General features: G+C 37.7%; 1 protein-coding gene across 14 annotated transcripts in view; it reads left to right on the forward strand.

The window, feature by feature from the left end:
* The window catches only part of PARD3 (par-3 family cell polarity regulator), a 444410-nt gene that overhangs the window by 274266 nt on the left and 144681 nt on the right, over positions 1–25463 (forward strand). For 9 of the 14 annotated variants that reach the window (XM_041487469.1, XM_041487512.1, XM_041487487.1 and 6 more), the window contains 5 exons: positions 5804–5954; positions 12560–12749; positions 17535–17686; positions 18725–18769; positions 25062–25289. In XM_041487469.1, the coding sequence (XP_041343403.1) occupies positions 5804–5954; positions 12560–12749; positions 17535–17686; positions 18725–18769; positions 25062–25289 (766 nt within the window). The remainder of the gene's footprint in view (positions 1–5803; positions 5955–12559; positions 12750–17534; positions 17687–18724; positions 18770–25061; positions 25290–25463) is intronic. The other 5 variants (XM_041487477.1, XM_041487528.1, XM_041487496.1 and 2 more) reach the window with 3 other exon arrangements.

Consider the following 25463-nt stretch of genomic DNA (forward strand, 5'->3'; position numbering starts at 1 on the left):
TGTTTGCATTATGTCTATACAGAGTACAGTAATGTGGAATTCTGCTAGCTGCGCTACTACGAACCTTGCAAAACTGTGTTTAATATCTCAGTCACTCCAGACAAAATCACACACTGAGTATTTGATGGACGCTGTTAGACTAGTGTAACAAAAACATTTAATTTGGGATTTGGCTATATCTGAGGTTCCCTTGCCCCCCATTTAAAAAAAAGTTAAACATTCTGTTCTGTTCTGTGTTTTCAGCTTTAAGCCTTGCTTGGTAACTCATCAAGTTTCCTACATAAGCATGGCGATACTCTTTAAGACACATTTCCAAAGCTGTGAAAACAGTGGGAAAAATAGAGAGAATAACAATAATATTGACTTGATATTCATATATGGCCAGTTTTTAACACCTCATTTTTCAGAAGAGGCAGCCATCAGCTTTTTAGATCTTTATCTCAGGGTTGAAATTTTTTTAATTGCTCAGATTTAAGGAGAAATGGAGTTCTTGTGCGATGTTCTGTTAATTAGTGATGCTGTTGTGATTAGCCTTTATGGGCAAACAGCTGGCGGCTGCATTGCCAGAATGTGCTCAGCACTCAGGCACAACTGCCAGGCACGTCCCTGCAGCTGGTGGCTCCATGTGCTGATTCAAGAAAATAAAGGTAATTGTTACTTTTGGAATCCTGTGCTTTTCAGTCCTGCTACCTGGACAGCGTAGAGACACAGATTGCTCATCTGCACTCTGCTCATGTCACAGGCAGGCAGCACTTTTCTGCCATTAAGTGAGAGAGTGTCACCATTTTCCTCAAAATGAGAAATTTCAAGGGTTTTTTCTTGTTTAGACCTCCCCTTTTTTTTTTTTTTTCCCAGGATGAATATTTTGCCAAACCTGCCTGAAATGAAGCTTTGCAAATGATTTGCAGATCCCTAAATTTCTTCATGCATGTCTGCTCATTTTTTTTTCTCCCTTTGAAAATGAGCAAATTGTGAAGCAGAGTCCTGATTCCAAACTGTATTAGGACCTCATCATTCATGAAATAAATTGACTGATAGATCAGTGAGACTTTGCAAATGAGTGGTTTCATTATAAAAGAAACAAGCAAGCATCTTTTCTTTTCCAGTGTGTGTGCAAGTATAAAATATTCAGCATCATTTTCCCCTGCATGCTTTGCCGACTTACCTACATTGAAATGTAGGTGACAGGTTTGTTTTTTCTTTCTCACTAGATTAGTCTTGTGATGACCTTTTGGAATTTAACTGTCAAAAAGTCTTTAGCATCTTCTCCATACACAGTGATTTCCCTGTTCATTCCCATCTCCAACTCATTGATAAAGCTATTTATCAACTTAAGCTATTCCAGCTCTGATTCCTACGGGAGTCTACAACTCTTCTCCATCCTGAAGATCATCTTTGTGTCCAATTCTTTAGCCAATTTTCAACCCAGAAAACTAAAATTTAGTCCAGTCCTATGAAAACTTAGTTTAGTTTCATTAATGCCTTTGATATTGATGCCTTGATATAGACTAGTAGTATTTTAAAAGTGTCTATGTTGGAAAACTAAGCTGTAGTATTTTGAACATCTTAACCACAGTACACAGATAAGAAGGATAAAAGAAAGCCTGGAGAATAATTCTGTGTGACACAAAGAGCTTCAGCATTCTGGATGCAGTGTCATAGATAGCAAATTTGTGTACCCACTTCTTTAACACTGATAACACTTGCATTCCTATATTTGGACAATTTATTTTCTGAAGAAAAAAGGGGGTCTGATTCTTGTTTCATTTAAAAAAAAAAAAAGTTTGTTTATGCTTTGAATATTTTGGCACTCTTCTTGTGCATAAACCTTTTTCATATTTATGTACATAACTTCAAATAGGATGGATGGTGGTGTTTAAGTAAAAGGGACTGCATTATTTGTCCTTTTATCATCTAGATAAGCAGCAGCTGGGCTAGCTGGTACAGACAGTACTTTAGCAAACAGCTGTTTTTTATCTGAATGACAAAGGGTCAGGGTAGAGCCTTTTTTTATTTAAAAAAAATTTAATCTTGCTTTTTTAATTTAAGAGAATGGATAGAAAAGGAGCTACAGGAAATCTGTAGCATGGGAGGTTTTATTACATATTTACGAATATGATCATTTAGTACAGAGCAGTGCTAGGATCCAGAGAGGGAACTCTGTCTTTTCAGTCTAGACAGAAGAAAGATCAGGGGATCTTTACCAGTCAGTGTCTATAAATACCCAATGAAAGTTATAAAGAAGTAATAAAAACTACTGATCCAGACTCTTCTCAGGGCTGCCCAGTGTCAGGACAAGAAGCAACAGGCACAAACTAAAATGCAAGAAATTTCTTTACACAGAAATCAAAAAAACCCAAATCCTTCTTAGAGGTCAGCACTGGCACAACTTGCCCTGAGAGGCTGAGGAGTTTCTGATCTTTGAGATATTCAAAACCCAACTGGGCAGGGCACTGTGCAACCTGCTCTTGCAGACCTTGCTTTGGGCAAGAGGCTGGGTTAGGTAATCTCCAGTGGTTTCATCCACCCTCAGTTGGTCTGTGACTCTGAACAGGCACATCAAGGGATGCTCCAGCAACTGTTGATAGGGGGCCAGTTGCCACATGGATTTCTTTCCTTGCCAGGCCTTTAATGAAGCTAGGAATTTGTACAACTTTGTTTATGTTACTCACTCTTTATCAGTCAATCAAATCAAATTATACCAGAGAGCACTGAGAGTGGCTAAGAGAAGGAACTAGAATGTGTAATTCCAGCTCTTTATTAGAAATCCATCATGAAGAACAAGTCTATTTGAACTGCAATCTTGCTTTGGACTGTTGGACTGTATGTCTTGCCCACAGCACAGTTTCCAAATTCTATGTTTCTTTTCTTGCACAGACTTTCTATTAACAATGTAAGGAAAAGGCATTTTGGGGTTTTTTGTGACAGCCAGTTGTCTAATATTTGGTGTTATATAAAAGGCATTGTATCTTCTGTAAAATGCTTGTGTAGCTGGCTGCCAATGCCTTTGTTTAAACTCATCTTATGAGATGCCAATTAGAAATTGATAAAGTTTTACTCATGGAAATTATAAAATATGTTATTCATTTTACAAAACATGGCCATATAAATGCAACACTCCTGCTATTTCTTTTATTTACCCTGTATTTTACTATATTACCAGGAATGAATTTCTGTATATTTCTTTGCTTCTGAACCATCTTCTTGTCAGTGTCTTTCTGAAAATCTCTTGAAATCTTTCTACAAATGAGTCTGAAAGTTGATGACTTGTCACACAAAGGACTGTGTGATATGGCTCACTGAAAGCTGGACACTTGTTACATAAAGTCATCAGTATAGCACTGGGAGAATAAATCCCAAAGCACTTTGATATTTTCACACCTTATTTAAAGGCAGTGATTATAACAGTAGCTCATAGTTTAGTACCTTTATCATGCAAGTTTAAGCTCTCAAGCAGTTTAATGTTGCTATGCACTTTTTTCGTAAAGTGTTTCAGAAGTTAACATTTCAAATGTGCCTTAGATTCCTTTATAACAGAGTCTACAAATATTGTTTAATTTATTTTTCAGTAAAGCTGTCAGTTGTAATCTGCAATTTAAAAAAACTAATAAAACAAATCCTCATTTCACAATTTAAACCTTATTGAGTCTAATTCACTTGCACTGCAAGTTTATTATTCTCCTGCAGCTCGACGTGCCTCCAATTGTAATTGTGTTGACCCTCCGATGCAGTAAATCTCCCTGGTGCTTATCAAACTGGGAGAGATAAGTCTACAGTTTGGAACTTCATTAAATATCTCATTTATATTAAACAGATGATGGCTTTGAACAGAAATAATAATTTTTATAGAGTCTGCGACCTCCCAATCGCGGTCTCCTTGACCGTAACGCGGCGTTTCCAACCCTCCGCCCCCGTGCCCCGGGCGCCGCGCCAGCGCCCGCGTGTCAGAAGTCATCCGTCCATCAGGCTCACTTCAAAGCCTCTGCTGGGGAGAAAGCCCAAGGCTTTGTAGCCCTTGAAGCAGATTTTTAAAACTTTTTCATAGCATGCATTTCTTAGTTGTCTGGGGAGTGCGGGTGGAGTGATTAATAATGGGCAGCTGTTTCAAAAAGAAAAAACAACCAGCATGTTGCTTGTTATTGTAATTCCTGAAACTATGAACTGCTCCTCTTGTGCTTGTTTGGAAATCCGTCAGTACTTGGAATAAGCGTTTCCAGTGGCTTCAAATAGTTTGCAGCATCCTCAGTATCTCTGAGTATCTGCACCCCACTGTATTTCAATATGTATGAAATAAATGCTGTGGTGTTTGTGTAAGGACAAAGGTTTGTAGTTTTAAGATTTAACTATATACTTCAATATGAAGAGGCGTGTTGGTTAGAAGAGCTAATGTTTTGATATCTGAGTTCATACTACTTTTCTACAAAATACATCTATTTTTTTAATTGTTTTCTTTTTAATAGAGCTAAAATCAGCTCAAAATGTTCAGGTGACTTGGTTTAATGGTCTTGGAAAAGCGCCTTGGTAGCATTATTCAGAGGACAGCAGGGTGCTGGAGCCCAGGTGAACCAAGAGCTTTAGGGGCAGCAGGAAGGCTGGATGGTGTGAGGATTGGGCCATGGTGTAGGGAGTCTCTTATCTCTGCAGGGAGCAACTGGGCCCTGCTGCATTGGGCATCCACAGTGACCTGTGAATGCACAGGCACTCATTCTTCTCATTCCCAGGAGCTGTGCTGACAGCAGAGCTGTGGCTGATGGGGTTGCTAAATCCAGGTAGATGATAGCAAATTATTTTCTTTGCCTCTCTTGGGTGCTGTGTTCCCCTGAGGTCTGATTCTCTTAGACTCACCGAAGAGAACTTGACTTTTTCCTGTCCTCTTGAAAAATCTGAGAGGCCACTGTAGGAAGATACTGAGAGGCTGGGAAGATACTCAGGCAATCTTCTGAAGGAGAGCAGCTGGGGTGGGCAGGAGGCTGTATACATGCAGCCTTTCTCTTTCCTGTGCACATGGCCAAGCAGCCTGTGTCCATCACTTCCACCACATACTTCATCTGTCTTGTGATGCCCTGGAGAGTTTGGCCTCAGTTGTGGTGGGCAGGGACCTGGCAGCTCCAGGGGTTTGAGGGCTGGGGTGGAGGGCACCCCAGGTGTTCCCCGTTCTGCTTTTGTGTCTCTGCCTGGATGCTGCAGCAAGAGATTAGAGGAGCTTTGAGGCTGCATGAAGCATGTAAGATCTCTTTACTCTGCAGTCAGGAGAGACAGAGCAAAGAACTCAATTTAAAAATAAAATTACGGTGAAGTCTGACAACTTTTGTGGTTTTTTTCTTTTGTTCCTAACTACAAAACTTTGGAGTGTGATGATTTCATTTGAAAGCAAGTTGCACCACTGTGGCAGCAGCAGCGCAATTCCAAATGAGAGTTCCTGTTCCATGCTCCTGACAAGGGCCTTGTTGTGTTCAGCTGTCAGTGTGCAGAAGATGGCCCAGCTGTCTGCTGATGGTATTGGAAACAGCCCAACTGTCTGTTTAAGAAATTACCCAACAAAGAGACACCAAAATGGAATGGGTTTTTTTCACCAATTTTCTGCTGAAGGATTTGAAATTTGACAGGGCACCATGGGGGGTGCAATGTAAAGGGGTTAGAAAGTTGGTCATTAAGCAGAGCTGTCATTGCAAATTATCGCTGTCCAGGATGAGAAGTTCTAGCTCATTTGGTGCTCAGACAGGTCTAGGCCTCAGGCAATTTGTTACACTTCCCCCATGTGGTTAAGGGGACCCCAGGCACTAATTTTCCCCTCTCTTTGCAGTTGGAGTCACCTGGGAGCCCCTCTGGGCCAGAGCTGCCTATAGAGACTCTGCTGGATGACCGGGAGCGGAGGATTTCCCACTCCCTCTATGGCGGGATCGAGGGTCTCAGCGAGTCACCCACAAAGAACGTGGCATTGGGCAGGATAATGGGTGAGTCAAAGCAGCTCTGCTAAGCAGGGCATGTTTTATTTCTCTCTGTGATTCATTGAAGGGTGGTTAATGTGTTATGTGGGAATTGGGAACATGGAGGTTGCACTGACCAACTTAAAACGTGCCTTAAAATTCTTCTACGCAAGCCTTCTGGATAGTTAATGTGAGGAAGAAGGTAAAGTGGGGTTCTAAAGTGAATTTTGCATCTTGTGACAGGTCATAGAATGAATAATAGTAGCATTTAACATGGTCTTTCAATGTCTGGTTTGGGACAATAAATTATTGGTCGGTCTAGGCTCCATGTTGCATCAAAGTCTCTGACTCATGGGAATTCATAATTTTTATTCAATATTCCTTCTCCTCTGTTTCAGTCCTACTAAAATACAAAAATAATTAAGGTAAACTTGCATCCATTTATGCTTATTAAGGGACTTATTAAGATATTTGAATGTTTGCTTTGTAGGACACCAATTTTAAAACCTCATAACTAATTATAAGCATCCCTTGTGTAGATTCTGTACCCTGCCATCTGCATGGTCCCAGTGGATAATGAGGTTATTAGTGCTTGCTTTGCAGCAATTCAACTTCTGATGTACAGAGCTAGGTAATAAAGACTTGCCTTGCCACAGGAGTGGTTGGATTTACTGACTAGGATGGGATTAGTTTGAAAGGATTTTCAAGTTTAAACACAAAAAGCAGCTTGATGAAAATAACACCTGACAGAAGACGTGACGATTGCTCGCTTGAGTTGCGAGTTTTAAAAAGAAGGCATGACTATTAAATCTAGGGCTTTTTTTTTAGTGCATTAAATACACAGAATATATTAGAGCATGCTGCTATAAACTTGATATGAAGCAAAGCATAACTTAGTTTTCAATTGCTTTAGATTAGGTTTTGGCTGTAGAAAATTAGTCTACCACACAGGCTTTTCCAATCAACAGTTTGTGTATATTTTTCACCCTATATTTTTTTATTTGGGTTGGGTTTGGGTTTTTTTTTTTCCCACCCATATTTTCTTTTTAAAATAATTTTTATATTTTGTATTTTGCATTTTCTTTGTGGTAGCAAAATAAGACTGCTGTTAAACTCTCTGAAAATCCACAAGTTTGCTATTTAGGGTATTTCTTCTTTTGCCCTTTTTTGTGCATTTGGGCAATAGTAATTAGAAACATATCATATTCTGTTCTGTTGCATTTCATTTTGCGCAGCTTGGAAGAAAAAACGTGCACATGACAATCAAGGCAGTGTGAAACCATGTCACCCAAAGTCATATGCTCTTAAAGAGAAAAATTTAGAAAAAATTTCATTTGTTTGTCAACAAATTTAAGGAGTGATAAAATAATTTGAAGTCTTTAGCACTACTCTCCCATAGAAAGAGCTAGTTCTTGTTGTGTCAAGGCTTTAGATAAAACATTTGCAAAGCACTGCCTTCTGCTTTTTCCATCAGTGCTGCAGAGGATTTACACACAGAGCTCATATAAGCGTTAACAAATTATCACTTAAACATGTTGTCCATTGATGGGAGAGGGAGCCCTGAGAAAGTCTGGGTGCACGTGTGTCAGCAATGCAGTTTATTTCAGCAGCGGAGAAGCACAAGACTTGCCGTGCCAATTTGAACTAGTAGTTCATCAGTCTGGTATCATCCCTTTAGCAGTGGCCAATAATTGATGTTTAAGCCGCAAAAAACCAAAAAAAGTGTTTCCAAAGCTGTTAACATCTTAATACTTTCAGATACCTTTGCATTGTATATATAGAAAAAAACCCCTGCCCTTCATTTTCTAAGTTTCTTATAAACTGAAGTTAATGTTTTGATTTCCTGTGAATTATTGTTTTTCTGAATTGTTTTCAGGAGCCAGAAACTATGTAGAAAATTGGTTGGTTGTGACTTTAATTCACTGAATCTTTAGTGGAAGCACGTTAGTGGAAAATCAAATTGTGCCTGAACCTCATAGTAAATGTGATCTAACAGTGTGTAACTAAAACTGGTCTTTCCAGGATTGGACTGTTCCCTTCTGCAATCACAGCAGCTTCACCTGTGATGTTAAACAGTGATGTTTAAAACCAGTTTTTGGGGAATGGTCAGTTTTCTAATAAGACTATTTTTTTTAATTAATCAGTACCACTAAATTAAAACTGCAGTGTTTATAATCTTTCACATGCAAGTTTTCTTGCAGTGCCATGCAACAGAGAGGTATTGCCTGTTGGGAGAGATAAGTACAGTTTCTTGTTTCAGAATAGCTAACATTTTAAAGACTCAGTCACTTTTATGCAGTGAAATCCCTGTCTTTTTTAAAATTGGAAATGAGAAAAAAAGCAGGACTTTTTTTATTTCCTGAGAATGTTTGTGTGGTGTTACATGACTCTTATCTCTTGAAAATTGGCCTGAAATTGAGGATTAGTCCTAAGAACAACCTGGCTGAAGAACACTGGAGGTCTATACCTTCCCACACCAGTCCTGCCCATGAAAACAAGCCCAAAGGAGTGCTTTCTGCAGTGCTGGTACCCTTGAGTGCTCTCCCCATATCAAGAACCCCTCTGATGAGCTCTCTGAATCATCTGATGTCTTTTGATTTGCCCCTCAATGGATTTAACTGTGTAAACTTTTAGTACTCAGTACTTTTTAGTGAGGAGATGACAGTATGTTTTCACAGAAGGAGTAGGTCTTGCTGCTGCTTTTGCTCCTGGTTGGGTTTGAGTTTTCTTTCTTCCTAAGTTAAACTATTCAAAAGTAACAACTTCAAATGCCTGCTTGTTTTAGTCATTGCTTAAATTTGGAACAAAGATTTCAAGAGTGTTTTGTTCTTTTAAATACCATTAATGTAATTTCAGAAAAGGTATTTAAGACAATTTTCTTACTCCTTCATAACTGACAAGCAAGAACCGGCTGTCAGAGCCTTGCTGTGAGAGTGGGAATAAAATACCAATTTTAGGATGTGATATAAATTATGTAAAATAATGTTTGCTTGCTGCAATAAATCTACGTGAATCTTTTCATGTTTCTGATGATTCTCATGTTAATCTACTTTTCTAGGTGGTTATTGCTATTATAGATTTTCTTATGCTTTTTCATTTGATAATATTTCACTGAAATTTTCTGATGGAGAAAAGATACAATTTTCTGTATTCAGGGAATACTTTTGGTTTGGAGGAGATGGGATATTTTATTTATATAAATTTGGTCTTTTAAGAATTAGATGGTTGTGAGAAACTCTTATCTTTATTTACTTTATTATTTCCAGAGTGCATGTTATTCAGTTAAAAACAACTGTGTTATACTGGTTTGCTTGGGTCTATAATTAAAAATTCAAGTCTTCTTCTGACATACCGTTCTTGTATATCATGCATTATGCTCCTGAGTTTTACAATACACCAATACATAGCTGCTGTCTGTATAAATTATTCTTATTCAACAAACAGCTTAGTACAAAGTCCTCTTTCATCTCCTTCTTCTAGTTGATGATATTTTTTTTATGAACCTGGCGGGTTTTGTTGCTAACGGTGACTAAACAGAAGATATTTTTGCGGGGTACACAGAATAACAAGCGCTTGCACTGAATCTGCTTTTCATCCTGAAGGATCCCCCAGAACTTTGTGAAGTTTGATGGTTCCTACACAACAGGAAATACTCTGTTCTCTACATAAATTATTGCTGTCTTAAGGGTAGAATCAGGAGGAAGCACTATTGACAAAAATTTAGCTAGAGATGTAGAGTGTGTGTCTCAGTGAAATGAAAATAACCCTTTACAATCACAATGTAGCTCCTCGGCCAGGAATCTCATCAAAATGTGGTGCTCTTCTACAATAGTTGACAAATTTGAGCACTTTCTTGAAATCCAAGGCCTGTATACAGTGTAGAAATCTTTGCTGTTAGTCATTCTCCAGGCATTCTTTGTACTGTTGGTCTGAATCCCACAGTGTCAACATGCTCATGAGTCATTCATAAGGTAATACTGGGTTTTGAACATACGGTGAGAGTGTTCAACAGATTTTGTAGACCATCCTTTAAAGAGCAAGCAATAGCAAAAGCACAAGGATCAAGCCAGAAACAGTTCCATGACAATGCAGTGTCAGTATGGGAGCCAAGTTATCCCAGCAAACATATTAACCGAACTTCAGGGAATTTCAAGATTTGAAAGGACCTGGAGCAGTTTAGTTCTTCATGAATAAACCTGTTATTCATACTATGTACTGTGTGTGAGCAGGGTTTTTTTAGAGGGCTCTGTGTTGGTGGTTGAATTCAGGTACAAATTGTTTTCTGGTGTATTGTAGGTGTATAATAGGTTTGAAGGTGTACAATTTTTTTTTGAAATATGCTGCTTGGCATATTTTTCCTTGTAGGATGAAAATCCTCATAGATGAAGAGACCAGCCATTTCATACTGGAGCTCTGAAGCTTCTTTTACTGCACAGACAGATGGGAACCCTTCTTACCCAATAGTTTGGTGTAGTCCTCAGGCTGTCCTCCTTTAGATTGGTAACTTGTCCAATCAATTTCAGCATCATTGTTCTGAGATGAGAAACATTTGAAAGGGAGACTGTTTTACTTGCTTAGTACAGTGTCCAAAATACTTTATGTTATTACAGATTACTTCACTGAAGCTGAATTAATATATGCAAAACTGGACTTGAAGTGTTGTCAGAGTCTAAATTTCATAGAGTCTAAATAGCACTTTTCCAGCCAGAGGGAAAATTATTTTCTTGAAGAGGTTTGTAGACAGGTTGAGCAATGCCTTAGATTTGTAGATCAGTCAAATATACTGAAGATTACTGGGTTTGAAGTTTCTTTGATGTTTCCTTGTAAGGTTTCTCACAACACTTGTGGAATTAATTCTCCAGGGGTATTTTCTGTCCACTTCAGCTGAGTTCTCTACAAAGTGTGTGTTGAGTTCAGTACTGAGGTTTGTCCAACCATCTGCTGGAGGTGAAGCCTTTCACCTGTTCTTAGCTTCATCTGCAATGAAAAGCATAGGCATGTCAGATGGGTTTTCTCCTTAATTCTTAAGCAACTATTAAAATGTCAATCTTCACCCTTGTCAGATATAAAGAAGGGTAGTGAAAAGTTAAAAGTGTTCCTGAATTATTGTAGCCTCTCAGATGGGAAGTTCAATCTGCTGAGTGCCATAAGGTTATACCTTTCCACAATCAATTCTTTGGAGGCATTATTAAGTACAAAGTTAACAGTCTTGTAGGCATTATGTTTGGAAAGAAGTACATTACCAGGCTAAACATTAACCTGTCCATCAAAGGAACTATTGCTGGGCAGAATCAGCTGTTATGCAAACTGCATACATTCATTTCAGTTTGACAGTGATGAGGTGTTCACCATGCAGTACCTTTTTTTTCCAGCCACTTTTTCAGCCTTCTTTAATGATCCCTTTGAAGCCAGTTTCCCCCTCTTTGGACAGATTACTGTATGTATTATCTAGTACAATAAGGATTTTTACTACCTCTTTGCACACAGGGGTTTGTTTGTTTTTTTGTTTATTAATAATTGCATGCAAAGGTAGTGGTGGTAACTGAAACCTTTACAGAAAAGAAGAAAACTTTATTTTCCCCTAATTATTCACATTTTTTTCATATCTACAGTGAAAGTAAAGTGTGGAAATAATTGATGTGTCCATAGAAGCAGTGTAAAATATGGAAATAGAAGTTTTGTGATACATTACACCGGTGCATCATAGTTTTAGAATAATTTTCAGTTTGTTGTCAGATTAATGGTTGATTAAGCTAGTGTGTTTCTTCTCATGAGATGTGACAGTTTTACAAATTGTTTTAGTAAGATCATACCATCTTTTAACTTGTACTGTCAAATTTACCTGATGAAGTCTGCCATTGAACAGACTCATGTTGAGTCTTGATGTAGTCCCTATCATGTATGTGATGGTTCTTGTTTAAGCATTTTAACAAAAATGTTAAAACTTGCTTGAATTTGTTGATAATAGAATTTGGTAATTTTTTTTTTCTCCAAATATTGCATGTGTCCACTTCCCAGCACCACTTGAATAATTTCTCATTTCATGAAGGCCAGACTGATCAGGAAAAGTGATGGCCTCTGTTAGTCCTTGTGGAACACATTCTTTATTAACAAGGTGATACAAGAGGCGATACTGTCTTGTGGGAGAGATGCTTTTGAGCAGTTCTCAGCCAGGACTTGAGACTGTGGGCACAGACAAACATGGGAGGTTCCTCTGAACATCAGGAAACACTTTTTCAGTGTGAGGGTGACCATGCACTGGCGCAGAGTGCTCAGGGAGGTGGTGCAGAAGCAATTTGTTTGGGGTCCTGGGCACATGGCTGTAGGTGCCTCTGCTTGAGTGGAAAGGGTTGGACCAGAAGAGAGGTCTCTTCCAAACCTCAACCCTTCAGTAACCTTGTGGTCTTGCAGTAGGTCACAGAAACAACTGGTGTGCTTCACTTTTCAGACCTCTGCACAGGAAGATGGGTACAAAGTGAGACATAGTTAATTTTATTATCTGCATTGTGTCATTCTTATCAGTGGCACTGCAGTTTGACATAACCTTTTATAATCTGTGATGAAATATTTTTCAAGGCACTCTCTGCACGCTGCTGTTATTTAGTTTTGGGTTTTTTCTCCCTTTTGTCCAGGTAAATATCAGCTGTCTCCAACAGTGAACATGCCCCAGGATGACACTGTCATTATTGAAGATGACAGGCTGTCAGTCCTTCCTCCTCATCTCTCTGACCAGTCATCATCCAGTTCCCATGATGATGTCGGGTTTGGCACTGTTGATACTGGTGGATGGGCTAAAGCTGCAATTAATGAGTCAACAGACTGGTAAGAGCATGGTTTAGTGGAAGGAAGAAAGAGAGAGCTGTGGTTGCATCTTTTCCTTTAGTTGCATTTCTGGCTGCTGCTAATTTTAATATTTTTTCTGTCACATTTGGATTTTACTGTTTTCAAACTGGTAATTGTCCCTGTTTCAGGGAGGAAGTCTATACAAATACCTCTGGCTGCAGTTTTGTGCTGTGTTAAAGCATATTTGTGGAAATGTTACTTAGACAGTACACAGCTGTGTTATTTTGATGCTCTAACTTTAATTTAATTGCTACCTGACCTAGCTTTTGTAAAAAAATAACTTGGCAAAATTTTAACACTTGAGTTTATGAAAGATGAAAGACTGATTGGAAATTGTAATTTAAAAACCTCACTGTAAATATATCAACGTTTATAAAACAAAGGTTTTATTTTTATATTCCATTGCATATCTAGGAGCATCTCAATACTTTTGCATCCTGCCTTGCTTTTCCTAATAATGTACTAATCTTTTAAATCTACTTAGAGGTCAAAGCTTTTTGCTTTGCCTCTGTGTTAGTGCTTGTGCAAAAAGAGCTAGTTAAGATTTCTTCATTATGTGTGAAGAACTACTATTCATATTGTTAGATGATTTGCAAAGACAATGTACTGCAATAGCTCTAAATTTAAATATACAGAAAGTAACAGTTCCACATTTAAAGGTATAGAAAGTAACTTTATGTATTTAATCCGTAGTAAAAATAACTTTTGTGAGTCTTAGGTTGACTCTCCAATTACTTTAACACATTTTAACATAAGAGCCTTAATGAGAAATGCATTGAGCTCCATTATTGACTTGCTTAAGTTCCTGGCAAAGAAATACTGTTTATTGCTTAGTCAGTACAATTAATGCAGATCTAAGATTTAATTTACAAGTCCTGTAATTATCTATAGTAATAGCAAAATAAGAGCCCACCTCTGTATGCTGCTACTTCTTGAAGCTGGATAATTACCACAAATGGTGTGGTACTAGAATTTTCTTAGTTTTCTTGTCTCTTGAGCCTGTTATGAATATGTCAGCAATATCTTAATAGAACAGCAATAGCACCTGCTGGGTGATATGCACCTGTCAGCTTCTTCTTTGCTTTAGACTAGTTTATTTCATCTTATATCTAGGAACTGAGTTCTGTATTTTAAGCTCCGTTTCAATGATTGTATGAAAATGTAATTTTTTTCATTCTTATTTACTTTTTTTTAATGTTGCAGTTCTTCTTATGGACAAGTCATACCTGTAATCTGGGTCTATGAAAAGTCCATTTGTCTTTTGTAAAAGCTGAGAATCTGAGACATTTAAATAGAATAGTCCACAAGCCTGCATATAATAGCTTATTTCTGAGGGAGTATTTTTAGCTGAATGTAAGCAAAATCCTATGAAATAAAACCCATTTGAAAACTGCACGTGCTTTTACACTGACTTCTGCAGTGTGTCTTGCTATTCATACACTTCTTTGTAAATTAAGTAACAGTAAAGAAAATCGGATTAGGCATTGTAGAATTGATCACACTCAAAAAAGTTTTAAGTGTGTGTATGAGAAACTGTAAAGGTCTTCAGATACAGTGGCACTTCAAAAATTAGATCAGTGTCGTGCTTTTAGTATCTAATGTATTCTATTTGTAAAAAAAAGTAAATAGCAATAGAATTAGATTGTTGCTATAATTTCCTGTTGCTAATGGATGAAGGAAGACTTGTAAAACGAAGGTGCATTGTATGATTTTGCTGGAAGGCACAAAGGGTAAAACTAAGAATATGGATGAAGGGTTATCCAAACAAGAATGGCAGCTGTTCTGAATCACAGAAGAAAATGTAAGCTTTTTCAGCCTCACAATATCTCCCTAATCCTTGATGAAAATGTTATGAAAACAAAGGGCCAATAAGACAGGATTAATAAATGGAATTTTAATAACATTGAGGTCAGAAGACGGTTACATTCTTTTAAGGATCAGCTGTCATTCCAGAAATCTTATTTGTTAAGTATTCTAGAATATAGTAAATTGCATTTGGCATTGCTTAATGACTTGCACTAAATTCACCTCTGTCTTTTATTGATGTAGTTGAAAAATATTAAAATGAGGCATTTTTAGGGGCATTTAATTCCTCCTCTGTGCTCATTGGCTTTTGCAGTTCTTGGGGACTTTTGAATACTTTTAGACAATGTACATGCATTCAGACACCTGTGATCCACTCCTTCCTTAATTACTGAAATACACTCATGGGTCTTTAATAATAGAAGTAAAACAGGACATGAAAATTTAGAACTCAACATAAGGCTCAAATAAAGGCACTAAGTAGCACCTTTATGGTGCAGAATACTGTGCTAGCATGTAATAATAATTCCCTTAATAAGTATGTGTGAAAGGGAGGTGTGACAAGGGCAGATCAGGGAAGCAGAAGGAAAGTCTCTAAAAGTGGTGTCAGTGGAAATGCTGGATTCCAGCCTCCCAAATTCCCACTTGCTGATGCCGTGTCCAGACCCTACTGCTCTCTCTGGGACCTGTGGTGTCCTTTTCAAGTTATATTTGAACTGGAGTTTTATTCTGTTCTTAGGACTTCAAGTTCAGTATATAAGTGTGTGCTGTGTTTACATGGAAATGATATTTTACTCTACTAGAAGTTTTGTATAGGAGGATCAAAGCAAGCTTGTATGAGAAAAGAAGCATAGAGCCAAAACAAATAATTTTATAAGTTCACCTTTTCTGAAGAAAGTGTCACAAGATACATTTTCTTCGGCAAGATGAAGTCAGTCATTTTAACAAATGTGAGCCTGTGCTAACAGATGTTGCTGGAAAAAAATTCTCACTTAGTAAAACCACATTTTTCTGGCCTTCAGAGACAGGGCTGACTAGCAGGGAGCCAGAAACTTCTGTGTGGCCTTGGTAAAGTCAATTATGATCTGATTATGAAAGGTGTTGAAACCCTGTAAGTTCAGTTGGAGTCACTTCGGAGGACGTTTTCAGATTTAGGTTGTTCTTACTCAAATACATGTTGCACTGCTATAAATGCTAGAAGTGTATATTGGCCTTGTCTGTTTTATCTTTCTATCATGAGGAGATAATTTTTCCTCCATTTTGTGGGAGTCAGTGTTAGGACGAAATAGTTATTTTTGAGTATGGTCTCTGATTCATCAGAGCTTTTAAGCATATGCTTGAGAACATTGCTAAATTGTGCAGACATCTCTGAAATGGTTGCAGTAATTAAATGTAAAACATTATGAGCCTGAGCCAGAAACATTAAAGTCAAAAGGCACTTGACATTGGCTTTATTCACATAAGCTCTGATCCTGCTCACACTGAAGTATTATATGCCTGTCACAAGCACATATCTTATTATTTGTAAATCTGCCATTACTAGACTGAATTTCTTTTTGGCTGTCTGGTAATGAGGATAGTGATTTTCACCCTTTATAGTACTTCATGCCTTTGGACACTTTTCCTTACCTCTTTTTCCCTGTTTTGTCTAATATCCAGGTGTTTCATGATCAAAAATACATCTGTAAATTAGAGTACATGGCATACATAAACACGTGCATGTTACAGAATTTAAAAGTATAAGTTGTTTTTTGCAGAAATTCACTATTTGCCTGTTTCTCACTGGGAAAGAGAGGTGTATTATACTCAGCCCTTCCAGTAAAAAGAATTCTTTAGAAACATGGTACTAAACAGTAAGATGGTACTAAACACAATCTCTTGAGTGGCATGTAGAGATCTATTTAGAGATATCAGTGACAAAATATTTAATTTTTTTATCTTGAAGTACAACAATATTCAAAGAGGGGATTTTGAGGGATCATTTACCTAAAGGATAGATAACAATGGTCCAAAATACTGATTTTTTTTCAGTATTTTATGCTTTTGATTTCTTTTTGTGCCAGCTGAAGTAGAGATCTATAAACTATCCCATTTCTAAGAGCCAGAAGATCTTTTTGTGAATTTCCTTTTATATTTATTAGCAGTATGCAATCTTGCCTTTTGAAAATATGTTTTTAGCTTGCACACCAAATTTTGCTTGCATTCTGACACTCGTGATTTTGCCAATGTTTGAGCAACATTAATAAGTCTATCTTCTGCATGTTTCTGAGGCAGCTCACTGAAAACCTGACTGCCTGAGCTGAGGTCAGTTTAGAAGCCTGCAGAAGAAACAAAAACCAAATACAGTTCCCCCCATTTCTGATTTGGGGGTGGATCCACTGTAGCAAGTACTTGCTCTATGGGGAAGCAATGAGTAGATATATGGTTGTTTGCCATAGCCAGGCTAAAAGCAGGAGAAGCTATGAAAAATCTACAAGAAATTTCACATATGGACAGAAATTTTAATGCAAACTTTTTAAATTAAGAAGTTTCAAGCTCTGTGGCCTTCAGGCAGGAGAGTTTCTATTTATGCTTGACTAAAAATATTTTCTGATAAAGACAGACCAGATAAATTACTATCAATAGCATAAATTTGTTTCTCAGGAAGAAAAAAGAACTGTTTTATTCTCCTGCAAATTATTCCTGTGTTGGACTTTATGATCTGATAGAATATGTATAGTGACCAGAAGTGTATATCTTTCATTAAAACTGTAAGTGAAATCCTTGGTACTTTTTAACTAGAATTGCTTAATGCAGTAAAACAAATCCATTGCGTGTGTAACTGAATACTTGCAGTGTGTATTTAAAACTGTGAACTTAATCGTTGGTAGAAGTCACGTGCTAAATAAATGATTTTCTCTGAAGAGTGAAAGGTTGCGTGATCTTGATAAATGTTCGCATGATTTTTTTCCCTTCCTACAGCACTCTTAGTCCAGATGTTGATCCCGTACTTGCCTTCCAGCGAGAGGGTTTTGGACGCCAGAGCATGTCAGAAAAGCGTACAAAGCAATTTTCAGATGCCAGTCAGTTGGAGTTTGTTAAAACACGAAAATCCAAAAGCATGGATCTAGGTAGTGAGTGATGTTTTTTCAATTTTTTTTTTATTCGAACCTGATTTTCATGTTGTAAGTATATAGATTTTATAATTCCAAACAGATTGTGTATGTGCAGTAGTACTGCACATAATGTCTACTTGTGGGTAGTAAAGTACTAACTTGAATGGCCAAGGGGCCTGGGTGTTGTTTGTTGTTTGTAAATGTCCATACATTCAAATACATAGCCCTCTGGATATATGGTAATACCTAAACACAGTAAACAGTATTTATTAAAATGGATGTGAAAAATGCATTTACCAATCCATACAGAATGACTGTGTAAAACTGTACCACGCTGTGGTTCTGGGTAGTCAGGTTTATTCTCAGTTCGTGATTATAATGCAGTTAGCCTTAAAGGTCTTTCATTGTCTCTCATTTTGTAGATGAATTCAGAATTAGAAAATGGGACTAGTCTGACATGTGTTTGAGACCCAAGTTTTAATATTTATATCAGAAGCCCTATAAAGTAGCAATGGCTAAGACAGGTAATCACAGTGATCATTTTAACTGATAAACCAACTGAGAATAAGTAATTGCTAACAAGCCCATCAATTTTTCTGCCGTTGAATTTAGATTCTGAAGTGCAGACTCTAGTAACCTCAAACAGTGAGTTTTGATGGCTTAAACACACAGAATTCCCTACTCAGAATAATGAAATATAATGCAATTCCCTCCTTTACAATAGTTGTGTCTTGCCTACAATCCCTAATTCACAGACTTCCTCAGGCTGCAGTCAGGTTGGAGGTGTTGATTGTCTTGACCAGTGCCGCGTGCTAACGTGTCAATAACAAATTGTACCTGCCCGTGATGTGAACCACTGACACTGCATGAAGGTTACTAGTCTGCTGCCACTTCTACCCAGAATGTTTGCTTACTCTTGCAGTTTATTTGCATGAAGTAGGACATTTCTAAGGTCCCCTAACTTGAAAAGACAATATGCAAGCCAGGAGGAATGTTGAGTGCATGTGGGGCATGGGCACTAACTGGGCTAACCGTTATGCATTTACCTTTTAACAGTAGCTGACGAGACTAAGCTCAGTACAATGGATGACCAGAAAACAGGTAAGAATTGACAGTAAGGCTGTTGCTATAGAAACCTTGGTCAAAGCAGCTTACCACAATTACAGAACTGCCAGTCAAATTGCATGAAAACATGAATATTCCAGTACTTGCATGGCTGCTTTCTATTGTGAATAATCAAGTCGTACAGAAAAAGAAAATTTTTCTATAGGATAAGTATCTAGGGTAGTATATTCAGCCAGGTCTTGCATGTGATTGTAGGCAGACACCTGTTTCTGCACTTTAAACTCATAAATATTCAGAGTTGTTTGGGGTTTTTTGTCCTTTCAAAAAAAAAATCTTGGAAAATCTCCTCCTAGCTTCAGACTATAGTGCAGAGAGAGATGATTTAGAAGAGTCGAGTGTTTGGCTATTACAGTGCTAACACAGTGCTTGAAAATAATTATTTTAATTAGAAAACTGCTGCCTTTGCCTTAAGTGGTCATCAGATACATGTTGTGCATTGAGTTGAAGATTATTTGTGCAAGTTGATTTGCTTTTGGAGCTGAAACGTGAGCATCGTAACAGAACAAAAGAATATGTAAATAGAATCTTTTCCACATACCATTCTTTGTAATGTTTCACAAAATGATAATGAGAAATAGCTTTCAAGGCATATTTTTTTATTAGTAATTAAAATAATGCACCAACTGCAATTATGAACCTTTATGATTTATTAATATAAGTTAGCTTTTGACCTATAGAATGCTATTTTAATTAGGCTAGATCCAGAGGACACCATAACATTACTTAGTTCTAATTAGGAACAATTCACCTTTTTAACCTGAAAATATTATTTATTTAGCATGATTTGAGGAGTAGTGCATTCCATACAGAATTTACATTTACTAATTCACAACTGCATCTCTGTTTAACTGGACTGTATAACATGAGCAGGAATACTGAAAAGCTGTAAGTAATCAAGTGATAAAATTATAATTTTTATTTGAACAGATAAGTCTTCTAGCTTTTAAAATGTTGCAGAATATGGCCACAGACTTGCAGCTTTGCAAAAAAAGAATGAGTAAACAAAATCAAAATGTAGGAATGTTTTGGAGGATTAAAGCCATCAGAGTGTGAATGTATGAATTGTGTTAATGGTTGTGATAATAATTGGTGCTTAGGAACTGCCTTCACCTCTGAGCATTATTCACATAAAAACAAGTTAAAGACCAAACTCAAAATTATTGTAAATTATTTTTCATTTTCTTATTGACCTGTGTAGTTGAGTGGAATGTGATTAGAATGTTGTAAAACCTGTGTGTTTTAGTGAAATGCAATCCTCAGGTTTTAAAAGTGCACAGTGGTTTTGGTGGTATCAGCAGAGGGTGGTGTGAACTGAGTGTAGTTTTCCTTTATGTGTAACACCTGGATTAAATTCCAAAAAAAGAGACAAGTTGGACAACTTGGGTGAAAGAGCATGACCATGCTGTCTGGACTAGGCAGTTACATATTTTGTGCACAGCAAATGTGCTGGAAAAAAATTTTCAGTGGCTGGAAAAAAGGAAAACCTTTTGCTGTACTTTTATTTTATTTATCCTGCATGCTTTTAACCAGGTTTTGTATATAAACACTGGATATCTCCCATTACTGAAGATGGATGTAGCTGTTAAACAAACCACTTACTGTAGTTTGGCTTAAAAATTGTCTGATTCTAAGAAAAAAAAAAGCTTCAAATGTGTGGTGAACTATGCTTTAATGAACTCTAGAAGCTAGAAAACTTCAACATGTATTTACTTTAGAAAAGATAAAAACAAACTCTGTTACTGTCACAGTTGGATTTAATAGTATTGGCTGAAAAGGAGAGCACAGAACTCTCCAGCTCTAGTTACTGTAATAGTTTTTTAATTATTTTTCTTTCTATAGTTCACTTGAAGTACCTAATCCTTGCAGTGTTTACAGTTCATCCTAGAGGTTAGAAGTATATTCAGTAGCAATTGAGCATGGCCCATTTATAGAGTACCAGGCATACTATAGCTCTAGGTGGTTATTTTTCCATGTGCATGTTATGAAAATGAAAAAGAAAAAAATCAAATAACATTTATTTAAATTATTTATTGATTTATTTTTACACAATGCTTTTTAATTAAACTTTTATTAAACTGAATCAAAATTAAACTGGTTTTGATGCAGTTTCTTGCTTTATTCCTCCCCTGCCTTCCCCAGATGAAGTGTTAATCTGTTAGTGTCTGAACTGAACTAGAAATGGAAAAATGTATCAAATGTAATGGAGCAGATATTACTAAGTAAATACACTCACTGATAATGTCCTTCAAGAAGGTGTTTAGAAAGTAGACTTTATGCCTTTGCAAAACTGGTTTAATGAAATCCAGAGAAGTTTTTGGCATCAGTTGCAGGTAGCATTTGACTTGACAGCTCATAAAACTAATGCTTCAGAAAAAAAAAAAGGAAGTCATTTAAAATGATTTAAAAGAATGTGCTGATGAAAAATGTGCTTTATAAACTAAAATTAGCCACTGGACAAAACATCATATATCCCTTGGCACCATGTGCTTTGCCTTTGCAAATGGTCCAAGCGGATTGGTGTCACTGTATAAATAATTACCTTAGGGTGAGATAAGGGGAGGCACAGTGAGCTGTTAAACAGTGGCAGCACAAGGGACAAACAAAGGACTTGGGGTAGGAGCAGCGCAGAGGCTTGGTGTGGTGTCTGTGTGCTCAGTGTCTCCTTGGGATGTGTGCCATGGCAGAGGCACCTGCGCAGCCATGCATGAACTGCATGGTGGCTGCATGGCTGGCAGGGCAAGGCTTGGCCCTTGTCCCCGAGGGCTGGCCAGCTGGGGACACAGGGAGAGGAGGGACATGGGTGGTGGGCAGGGGCTGTGCTTGGCAGGTCACAAAGCCCTCGGGAGATGACAGGGTGTGGGCAGCGCTGAGCTGTGAGGAGGATGCGTGGTGGCAGTCGTGGCAGGAGGACTGCTGGGATACAGAGGGATGAATCCACCTCAAAGGATATTTGTTAAGAAAGTCATTGGAAAGGGAGATTTTGATAAACTTCAAATTTTAAAAATGATAAAAGAATCCCTTTCATCCTCAGTCATATAAATATGCTTTAGGTAGATGTGTCTTTTCCTCTCCTTTTTTCTACTTTAAATTCTGGTGTCAAAATAGAGGTAGGACTCATTCTGAGCAGATAACACTTCTGACGATTACCACCAGTGCTGTAAAGGCTGGAAGAAAATGCTGACATTTTTGTATTTAGAAAACAGCGTTTTGATGTGACTCATAAATTTTAAACAGAATCCATTTTAAAGAAAGTTTGCTGGTTTTTACCAGATTATCGGTAAACTACTCACTTTCTGACTGGTAATTCTAGTAATAAATCCTTAACACACTATTTGCAGGGACACCTAACTATATTTTTAGAATAGTAGATTTGCTATGAAGTAGCCATAACAGATAATGAAGGTATTAAAACATACATAGCTCTATGATCACACTGATAAAATTGCTTGTGAAAGGAGATTTCCCCATTTTAGATTCCGCAACCTGTTCACATTTGTGTTCATGGCCACCCAAGTTCAGTAAATATTCTTATCATTTATGTAATCCATTATTAGTTTTACAGTATTCAACATTAGGTCATATCCCAGATGGGATATCCTTTGGGAAAACACAGCTTACATAAATAGTTCTCACAAAGGTCTGTATTGGGTGTCAGGAAATTGAACTTTTTTTAGTGTTCTTTATGAACACAATTGGGCACATAAATGCCTTCTTTATAATTACTGTTTACAAAAAGAGCCACTCAGTAATTAGGAAAAGATATATGAGCGTTTCATTTGGAAGGTTACAAAGCACAATGTGGAATAAGGAAGTTTACAGTAAGTTGCTATGTAAGAGGACACCCTTTCCTTTTGTATATGAAATTGGATCTGTCAAACAGCTGGTTTATATATGATTGTCCCATTTCCTCTCTTTTTTTTTTCCTCCAAGATGTTGCATTCTTTTTTTTTCTGTCTCATAGGCAATTAAAAAAAATACAATGAAATACTTTGAAAAATAAAAAGCAAAATAAAGTCTCATTTCTCGTGTACTGCAGGGATTAGTGGAGGAATAGCAGATTTGACCATGGAATAGAAAGTGGGCAGTTTTATAGGGCACTGTCTAAATTAGAGCGCCTTTAGTTGGCAGAGAGAATATTCTGTAACACACTCGCCTTAGACTTCAGGCCATTTTCAGAAGTTTGGCAATTCCAGACTGCAGCTTGTTTGCACAGCTGGGAAGTCACCAACCCCTCCCTGGTCCCAGCTGGCTCTGTGCTCTGCCTCCAGCCATCCTCACAACCCTCAGCCCTCTAAGTACACCTGTGTGTGAGAGAGTGGCTTCTTCTAGGAGATGAGAATTCCTGAAAATAAAATTTCTCATTTGTTGGGGTGCATTTATTTCCGGCCAAGGGTCCAAGCAGCAGGACTACAGACTGCTGGGGGAACCAAACTGCAGGAGTTGTGTAGACCTGGGAGGGGAGATTTTTGGTTTGTTTCTGTTTACAAGTTAATCTTAACAGTAGGGCAGCTGAAGGGAAATACTTTGACAGCTGCTGTTTGAATTGATTTGATCTGAGGGATTTCAGTTTAATGTAATTGCTCAGACTTTTAATAGCTGGATAGAAAAGACAGCATTCACAGCCTTGCTTCATCTCCTACCAAGGTAACAAAAGATGGGGAGAAATTTTGCCATGCTGCTGTTCAGCATCTCTTCTGTGGGGGCAAACAAACCCCTTTCCTCCCCAAAGAATACTGAATAGTTTTAGTAGTGCAGTAGCAGTTTTCCCCAATTTAAGGTAACTTCACATCTCTTTCATAAAGAGCAGTGACAGATGCAGTCTCCCTTCTGTCTCCTAATTTCTTCCAGAATAGGGATCATCTTCAGAACTTTGTATTATTCTGAGATAAATGCTTAAAAGAGGTAGTTTTCCTTTTTTACACCTTTACTCACACCTATGCTTATTATGTACTTATGTACTGTTAATAGTTTTGGTATTCCTGGGGATTCAAGCCTTGGCTCTCTCAGTGGTGGCTGGCTGTGAAATTTATTTTTGCCAGATAAGGATGCTGATGTCAATTAGGTAACAGCCTACCACCTGGGACTGTTGTGGTGCTACAACAGTTCTCTTTTGTGCTCCCTTTGGGTAGAGAAAAAGTGCAAATTTGGTATTACAGGTGAGGGTTCTGGTCTCATAATTTCAGGAAATGTAGCCATTGTGATGTTGTCCCACCTCATCTTGCTTTCCACTCCCAAATCCTATGGAAAATCTAGCTAAGACTGTACTTGCACTTCTGAAGAAAATCAATAAAATGGAGTGTTTTTTGGTTTTTTTTCCCCTGAAAGAGTCTTCCTAGTTTTAACTTTAGTATGAGGTCTAATTGTGCAGTTATGAGGTGATTTGTAGTGTAAGTGGTAGTCTAAGAACAAAGGCTATACATTTAACCCACAAACCTGAGAAGTAAAGTCTGGATAGAAAAAGGCTGTTGCAGAACACTGCCTGAGGCTTTCTTGGCACATCTCTGGACATGCTGCCCTCTTCTCAGTGATAAGAGCTGCCCTCAGCCCCAGCTGTAGCAGTGCTGCCCCAACAGTCATTCCTTGGGACTGCCAGGAGCGTGTTTATTTTCCAGTTGGGTAACTGGTATTGCCCATTTTACTGGCTCCTTTCCACAGATTATTGTTAAGCAATTTCACGAAATCTGAGCAAGTCGGTTGATACTTCCAGAAGCATTTAATTACGAAATTGTTAGCAATTTGATACAAGTCTTTAAAACTCAGACAAACAGCGTGTTCCTTGAAGGCAGAGGTCAGGCTACTTTGCAAGACTGTTACACTAAACATGGTAGGAATCATGCCCATAGTCTGCTCTTTGTTTATTAATTGCTAGTACAGAGGAAATTTTCTGCTGAAACAAAAAGTAGTTAATTGTTTTGTTAGATGTTGCTAGATATGCATCTGTGCTGGTTGTATGAGCTACATTTTTAAAGCCCAGTGATTTCTTTATCATTTAAATTGTGTAAAATAATAGTAATGGATGTTGGTCTCTCTTCACTGATTTGAAAAGCCAGACATTGCTAACATTGTCAGTTCCACTGACTGTGACTTGACATACTCATTTGCTTCTGAGACCAACAAATCTGTGGAGAATTCCCTACAGATTATTGAGAGATGATGTGAATAATGTTAAGTGTGTCCCCAAAGACTTTCAGGATGGATATGCATAATCAAGCATGCTGTTCTCAGTACTAATTCTAATTACTTTTTTTCCCCCCTTTAAATCACTAAGGTTCCCCAACCAGAGATGTGGGGCCTTCGTTAGGTCTGAAGAAATCGAGCTCCTTAGAAAGCCTGCAGACAGCCGTGGCTGAGGTGACTCTGAATGGTGACATTCCTTTCCACCGCCCACGCCCACGAATTATCCGAGGACGAGGCTGCAACGAGAGCTTCAGAGCTGCCATAGACAAATCGTACGATAAACCTGTAGCGGATGATGATGATGAAGGCATGGAAACTTGTAAGTAAACTGTTGTTTTGCATAATGAGTGTCAATGGCATGGGTTAATTCCTTTAGAAAGTGACTAAAGTAGTAGAACATAATTTTAGAATTTTAAAAGAATAGAACTGACTTCATCAATATTTAGGCTTTTTCCCTTCATTTGCTTTAACAGATCGCTGCACTCTGCAGCTT

The sequence above is a fragment of the Pyrgilauda ruficollis genome, unplaced genomic scaffold (genome assembly GCF_017590135.1).
Source record: "Pyrgilauda ruficollis isolate IOZ18807 unplaced genomic scaffold, ASM1759013v1 scaffold12, whole genome shotgun sequence".
Lineage (NCBI taxonomy): Eukaryota > Metazoa > Chordata > Aves > Passeriformes > Passeridae > Pyrgilauda > Pyrgilauda ruficollis.